General features: G+C 48.4%; 1 protein-coding gene across 1 annotated transcript; it reads left to right on the top strand.

The window, feature by feature from the left end:
• The first annotated feature begins 3,944 nt into the window (after nucleotides 1-3,944).
• FAM181A (family with sequence similarity 181 member A) lies at nucleotides 3,945-4,822 on the top strand. The gene has a single exon (XM_036769509.1). The coding sequence runs from the start codon at nucleotides 3,960-3,962 to the stop codon at nucleotides 4,794-4,796; it is 837 nt and encodes a 278-aa protein (XP_036625404.1). The 5' UTR covers nucleotides 3,945-3,959; the 3' UTR covers nucleotides 4,797-4,822.
• The last annotated feature ends 3,202 nt before the right edge of the window (nucleotides 4,823-8,024 follow it).

Here is an 8,024-nt window from a genome sequence, read left to right as displayed (position 1 = left end):
GATTAAGAACCCCCTCATCACCATAGGATCATACCTTCAGAACTGGAAGGATTCTTATAAGTGACCTAGTACAACTTCCATCATGGTACAGATGGAGTAACTAAGGTAGGTGACTTGAACAAGTTCACAGGTAGAAAGTTGCAGAAGCAGTATTTTAACTGTTCCTCTGCCTCCAAATCCTGCAGATTTTCCCTTGTAGAGTACCACATTGCTACTTTAATCTTCCAAAATCATTACTACTTCGGCGATGATTAACAGTAAAGATTCCCACCTGGCCGCCCCGGGTGGGGAGTGGGGGGTGGGATTTCGCTGGCTTTTGTCTGAAGAGCCCACAGTGTTTTCATTTTCTCCCTCTAAGTTATCAGATCCTATTGACAGTCTTCAGCCTCATGTACCCTTACTGTACTGAAGGGGAAAGGATCTCCAATTCTCACACCTATTGGCATTTAATAACTAATTGACCTAAAGATGTTTCCTTTAGAATTTAATTTAAAGGAACTGATTGGAGGTTCATAGGATGTTACAGCTGGAAGGAATTTTGGAACACTGACAGAGTACAGAATGTGGCAGCAAGAAGAGACCTTAGGACATGGAATGTTAGAACACAGAACACCATATTTTAGAAATGGAAGGAACCTTAGCGATCATGCAGCCCATCACCCTATCCTCAAACTATTATTAGGAAATAAATTATGTTGAAATAGTGACACATTTTTTTAAGTCCATGGACCCCAGGTTAAGAACTTGCAATCGTGGTAAGGTCATAGATTTAGAGGTGGAAGGGACCCCAGAGGTCTATCTAATCCAACTCTGATTTTTTTTTTCAGATGGAGAAACTGAGTCTCAAAGAAAGGACTGCCAAATTCTCGCAGCTCAGAGCAGAAGGGGACGCCTGCCTCTCTTCACTGAGGATCAGCCACTATGCCCTTAAAGAGAATTCCTGTAGGGTCAGAGAAAGGAGCCTTGTGAAACCAGTTGGGAGTCCCCTGCCTTCAGCGTTTCCACCTGCCTCACTTGCGTGTGGGGATGAGCCACCTACAGGAATTGCCGGCATTTCTGAAATTCACCGGGTCAGGATTTCTTCTCGCCTCTCCCAGAGGGCGGGCGCTTGGTGAGATGCCTGGGTTCCCGGGCTATTGAGTTATTGCCACCGGCTTCGGACAGCCGGGGAGAGGACCAGGAGGGGGACAAGGAGGAGGAGGCCACAGCCGCGGGGGAAGCCTCCCTCCCAGAGCTCCGGGTTAATAAAGGAAGCAGCTCAATTAGCATTTCACACGCTTTTCTTCCCCCTCACGGTCCAGGCCCCGCAGTGGGCATGCTCGCTCCCTCAAAGATCGCCCTGTTTTCGCTCCTCGCCAGCGTTGGCAGGGTGATAGTGACCAAGTGTGCAAACTTGTGCTATTGTCTCCGGGCCAGGGGGAGCCATGGCGACTCGCTAATATGACACAGGAAAATGTTTGCTGATGGTAATTCTATGGGCTTTGTCTAACTCTTTCTCCATCATGACGACTCGATTTAAGTCTCTAACTGTTTGACTACAAATGCCAGAGGGCTATCCAACTCCATCCCTTTGTCCGGCCGGTTTGAATGGGTAATTCAGCCTTTGTGCGCCTCAATTGAGGGGGCAAACATAAAAGACAAGATTCTTCAACGCTCAGGCCGGCTTTCCATGGATATCTATCCCCGCAACTCTTTAGAGCGCCGGGTCCTTCCTTACCTAGCTCTTCTGACATCATTCCTCCTCTTCTGCCCTCCCCCACACATCATCTTAAAAAAAAGATGGAGGAGGGCTTTTAATAATAATAGAAATAATAATCACGATAGCTCGCATTTCTGGAGTGCGCCGAGGCTTCCATAGCCCTTTCTTAACAATAACCAATATCCCCATTTCACAGATAAGGCACCCGAAGACCCAAGAGGCCCGCGAAGTGACTTGCCCAGGGTCAACATCAAACCCAATTCAGCAAACATTTATTAAACGTGTAGAGGCACTGAGAAAGATGAAAAAAAAATCAGACAAGACCCACTTATTAACCCCATGTATCAGAAGAGGAAACTGAGGCACGGAGGAGCAAAATGATTAGCCCAAGGGTTACCTTGGAGATAAGGAAACTGGATAGCGGAGAGCCCAGAATCACTTAATAATAACAGCGTTTGCGCAGCGCTTCACTTTACCGGTGTTAGCTCACTTAATCCGCGCAATAGCCCGGTGAAGTATGCGCTATTATTATCCCCATATCATCGCCCCATTTTACAAATGGGGAAACTGAGATACACAGCGAGATGAAGCGACTCGCCCAGGATGCCGAGGCTGGACACCAGCGACTCTGCCACTCTTAAAAGTCGACAGCCTCATCAGCTCACCCCCTCCCTAACTGTCCCGCCGCGCTGGAGCATGGCCGCCCACGTCTCCAGGCCCCTCTGAGCTGTCCTCAATAGGGAGTTTCAAGTTTCTCTTCTCCACTCACTCGCCATCAGCAGAGCCCGCGTCCAGGGCGCTTGAGAACCGCCCTCCCCGCTCCCCGCCCTCCCCCCTCCCTACGCCCCCCAACACAGAAAGGATGGAGGGAAGGAAAAGTGTGTATGGCGAGGGGGGGGTGGAGAATGAGGGGGCAGAAATTTGCCGGGAAATGATGGTATTTTATTAGCTGTCTTTTTTGTGATGGTCCCCATGGTAACAATTTGTGATGGCAAAGAATGTGGGAACAGGGGGCCCGACGCCTGATTGGGAGGCTTTGTATTTGCAGAGTGGCTCCTGATTGGCCGGAGGCGTCCCCCAGCTCCGAGGAGGTGATATTCATTCAGACTACTCGAGTGCCGCTAAACTGCTCCCGAACCCTCCCGGGCGCTGCTCGCTCCTCCAAAGGTTGGTCGTGTATAACCCGCGTAACAAGATTAGCCCTCCGCCGGGCCCTCCTCGGCCGCATACAGTAACAGTCAATATTTGGGAGGCAGCCTGGCCCGCAGCGGGCCGGGGGAAGGAGAGGGAGGGAGGGAAGGAGGGAGGGAGGGAGGGGGTGAGGGCTGCATGCGTGTGCTGGGGATGCACGGTATTCGGGCGGCGGTGGAGGCATGAAACTGCCGAGGTCCCTGTTACCTGTGTACCCAGATGAGCCGGGAGCGGAGCGCTCCCCTTCCTAACCCGGAGGCAGTATGGGATGGTGGAGAAGAGCAGGAGGAAGGCGGCGGGGGGGCTGGTAATTGGCGGTTACAAGGAGAAAGTGAGAGGGCTGTTGGGGGGTATGGGAGAAAGGAGAAGCGGGGTTGGAGTGAGTGGGCCGGTGAGAAGGAATGGGCTCTTGGGCGGGGTTAGAGAATAGGGATGTGGATGTGAAGGGGCGGGGGGTGGTGTTGTAAATGGAGAATAAGTTTGGGCTGTGGTGAGAGAATTTGGGGAAGGTGGAGACTGCTGTGGAGTGGGAGAAAAAAAATTGGTGTCCTGGAAGAAGAGGGAGAGGCGCATGGATGGGGCGGGGGGGGGGGGCGGTGCTGAGGCTAAGAGTCTGTTTTTCTGGAGGGACTGGAAGGGAAAATCGAGGTTCAGTGAAAGGAGACCGGCATGGGGTGGGGGTGCGCTGCTTTCAAAAGCCAGGATAAGTTCTCAAAGTTGCAGACGGCTACCGCTAATGCAGGAAAGTTTGCTGGTTCGGCATTTAGGTGTTAGCCCACCAGGGAGGTCGGCAAGTGTGTGTGGTGGGTGGGCGCCTGCCAGAGGTGGCAATGCATCTCGGGTCTGGTTTGTCATGTGCTTCCCAGTTAGCAATGTCCTCGATTTTTGCTGAAAGGAGACAGTGGGTGTAAAGCATATTGCAAACTTTTAAAAGCGATGCCAAGGCCAAGTACAGCTTCTCATTATTACTGTTATTCCCTGATTAGGTCTGCCCTGTGTCCGTCCGCTAAGCTGTAGGCCAGGGAATAGCAGCTCTTCATGGAAATCTCCGGGAGGTGCACCCAGGGAGATGGCATCCGACAGTGAGGTGAAGATGTTACTCAATTTCGTGAACCTGGCCTCCAGTGACATCAAGGCTGCCCTGGACAAGTCTGCCCCTTGCCGACGCTCTGTAGATCACAGAAAGTACCTGCAGAAACAGCTCAAGAGGTTTTCTCAGAAATATTCCCGGATGCCAAGATGCTATCCCAATAGATCTGGAGAATCACACTCAAAAAGGGGGCCTGAGGATGGCCATTGCCGCACCCCCTCTAATGGCAGCACTGAGAAGGGCCCCGGAAACTCAGGAATGGAAGAAAATTTTCCTGAAGAGCAGGCCCTTCAAGAGCAAATCCCAGAGGCCTCCAGGCCGGACCAAGTACCTATGCGGAAAAGACAGCTACCTGCTTCCTTCTGGGAAGAACCCCGGCCTGCCCAAAGCTACTCTGGAGGGTTAGATGGGCTCTCAGTCCACAGGGAGGTTCCTGCCTATGAGGGGAAAAAAAGCAAAAAGAGGCCTGATACCGTGGGCTCAGAGACTGCCCCTGTACCTGCTTCTCCCAGGGCAGAAAAGGAGTCCCCTAAGGTCACTTCAGCCTCCCTCATGGGCCGAATGAGTGCCTGGAGTTGTTGTCCATTCCAATACCATGGACAACCCATCTACCAGAGCCCAGGAGGTCTGCCTCAGTCTCCTGTGCCTGGTCTGGGGCTTTGGAGAAAAAGTCCATCTTCCCCAGGGGAGATGGGCCATTTCTGCAAGGAGCCTGGTAGCCCAGGCCAGAAAGTTTACAGACCAGTGGTCTTGAAACCCATTCCCACAAAGCCAGGGGTTCCTCCTCCCATTTTTAATGTTTTCAGCTATATCTAGCCCCAGGTGAGTGACCCTTGGAAAGCACTGACCAACCTGATCTAATGAAGATCATTTCAGCTCCTCTGGATTCCTGCAGAGGAAAGCTTCCCACCCCATCCCCTGTAGGGGAGATGGCCTCCCCGGAAATGCCATGAGGAACATTGAGTGGATGACTTCTGCAATATTCACAAAAAGCACATTCAGAGGCCTACTGGGGGTATTTAAGATAATTATTGTCATGAGAGGGAATGGGGAGGGGTAGGGAGGGGGTAAAGGCTATTTTCCCAGTCAGCATCAATGAGGTCTGGAGCCAGGGCTGATCAGCCTCACGTCAGAAGACAATTGCGAACCAGATAACTCCATCTGTACTGTAAACAGCTGTTCTAGCAGTTGGGGGTGGGGAGGGAGGGGAGACAGCTAACTTTTATCTGATAGGTGCTCAGGAAGCAATATTCTCTTCATTTGCCAACAAATTTGTAAGCCAATCTCATTTTTTCATCTTCCTTGTAAATATTAAGAGGGTTAAAAGAATAAAGCAAAGTAATTTTTTTAGTTTCTACTTCTCAGATCTCTTTAAATTGAATACCAATTCAGTTACATACTTGCCTTCCTTCTCAGGGCCTTAGTTTCTTCCTCTTTAAAATGATCGGGTTGAACTAGGTAATTCTCAAGGTTCAGCTCTGGCTTCACACGCTTAATTATGGCGCTTCGTTATCAGAGAAGCCAATCAAAACAAAAAGCCCAGTGTGATCACAAACCAACCCTACCTATGTCCCCAATCACATCCCTAAGAAGTCTGAAAGCAGGTCAGTTTATTGGCTGAGCAGTAAGGTAAAAGGACAGGGCATGGAAAATAAATAAGGCCGGCAAATCTAGGTACCTGCAGTCCCTGATGAGTGCGCTCTTAAAGTAGAAAAGAATGGGAAATCTTAGACAAATCTAGGTAAATATAGACCCGGATGAATTTGGTTAAAGTGGGAAAGAAAGCCTCACTCAGCCTGTTTCTATGGTGCCTTAGTACGAAGCTTAGTTATTTGAAAAAGCTCTAGAGAATGATGTGTTCTGCTCTTTGAAAAGACACTCAGGACCAAGGCTGTATCCACCCTCTTATAGCCAGGCATTTGCCAGTTGGCAACAAAATGAAATAATCCAACTAGGAGTTTAGTACCATGAAGACAAAATAATTGTTTGGGCAATTAACAGGTAGTTTTTGTCTGTGCCTCCCTTTGTGAAATGAAGTAGAGAATCGAGACAATGACCCAGATTGTTTCAGGTCCCAAATTAGTTCTAGCCTGAAATAATTCAGATAATTAAGAGACTCTTGTTGAATCTGGGGTCAATTCCATTGCAGAAATGACTAAAATGTCAACAATCAATGGTAGGTGCCATCCATGTACCAAATGGGACGGGGGACAAAGCATCAACCTTGGAAGGGGTATCAGACTAGGAACTGAGATGCCTGGGGTCCAGTCCTACCATGGCCAGTAACTTGCCATATGACTGAGCAAGTCATTTACTCTCTTTGGGACTCAGTTTCCTCCTCTGTCAAATGAGAGAGTTGGACAAGATGGTCAAGATTTGAAAATGAGGTGATCATGTTGGAGAAGGAAGTAGACTGAACAGGGACAGGAGAAATTGTTTTGGGACGAGGGGTATGGACTGGGACAAAGGAAGGCTGAAAAGGGAGTAAAACTTAAGAGCAGTGGAATGTCAGAGTGGTGCCCAAAGCTGGGAGGGATGGCTAACACTTTGGAAACAGTCAGAATGTAAAAAAAAAAATCTTATCAGTCTAGGGTGATAGAACATATTGAATAAGGTAACACTGAACAGCAATAAACATGAAGTCCTATGCCTGCGCTAGAATTTTTTTTTTAAATCAACTCTACAAGGAAAAAGTAAACAGTGGGGAAATATGTCTGGTGACTTCATGTGAGTCAATAGTGTGTAGTTATAGGCTGCATTCAGAGGGGTATTGTTTCCTTAATAAGGTTGGGTTGGGGGGAAAGGGATGCCTGATTCTCCTGCTCTGCACCTGTCCAGGTACATTACATCTAGAATATTCTATTTGATTCTGGATGCCACATTCCAGGAATGACATTGACAAGCCAGAGGGCTTCCAGAAGAATCAAGATATATGGGGAATTAGAGACCATGCCAAACAACCATCCATTAATCTGAGAATATCTAATGTGAAGAAGACAAGCAGGGGTGGGGATAGGTTGTTTCCATGATCACTGTCTTCACGTATGTGTAGGGTTTTCTTGCGGAAGAAGGATTCTTCTTTCACTTGTTCTCCTTGGCCCCAGAGCACAGAACTAGGCAGGGGTTAATGGATAAAAATTACAGAAAGGAAGAGATGGGTCCAGGGGTGTGCTGAAGTTTGCACCTATCTGCTAAGAGAGAGCTGATTGTTAAATTTTCAGTGTGAACTTTACACCTTAGAAATCAACAATTCTACAAATCAGGGCTTAATATGGCCTTTTATTGATTGACTAGACTAGAGTCTTCAGAAGGCTAAGAATTTTTTTATATTTTTAAGTGCAATAAAACTTTATTTACAAATTTTAAAAAATCATTCTTAGGTGCAGGTACAACTAACATGTGATATATTTTGAAAACCTAAAAGAACTGCTCCTCCTCCTATTGCTACCACCCGCACCAGCACCAGCACTACTACCACTATTACTACAACTACTGCTGCTACTATAACTACTACCATTCCTACTGCCACCACTGCTAACGATACGCCACACCACCACCACCACCACCACCACTACTACTACCACTACCACCACCACCACCACCACTACCACCACCACCACTACTACTACTACCACCACCACCACCACCACCACCACTACCACCACCACCACTACTACCACCACTACCACCACCACCACTACTACTACCACTACTGTAAAGAGCCCTAGAATGTGATTTAGTCTTTGGATTTACTTTCTGGGTTTAAATCTCAGCTCTCCAACATAATAGCTGTGTAACTGGGGCAGCTAAGTGGCAAAGTAGATTGAGTGCTAGACCTACAATCAAGACGACCTCGGTTCCAACGGGACCTCAGATGCTTACTAGCCGTGTGACCCGGGGCAGGTCACATCATCTCCGTTAGCCTCAATTTCCTCGTCTGTAGGATGGAGACAACGATGGTACCTACCTTCCCAAGGCTGTTGTGAGGGTAAATGGACATACTAATCATAAAGCGCTCAGCACAGTGCCTAATACGTAGCCATA

This window comes from Trichosurus vulpecula, chromosome 8 (assembly GCF_011100635.1).
Source record: "Trichosurus vulpecula isolate mTriVul1 chromosome 8, mTriVul1.pri, whole genome shotgun sequence".
In the NCBI taxonomy this organism is placed as follows: domain Eukaryota; kingdom Metazoa; phylum Chordata; class Mammalia; order Diprotodontia; family Phalangeridae; genus Trichosurus; species Trichosurus vulpecula.
Note: the sequence above shows the minus strand (reverse complement) of the source record. Positions and strands in the feature narration are given on the sequence as shown.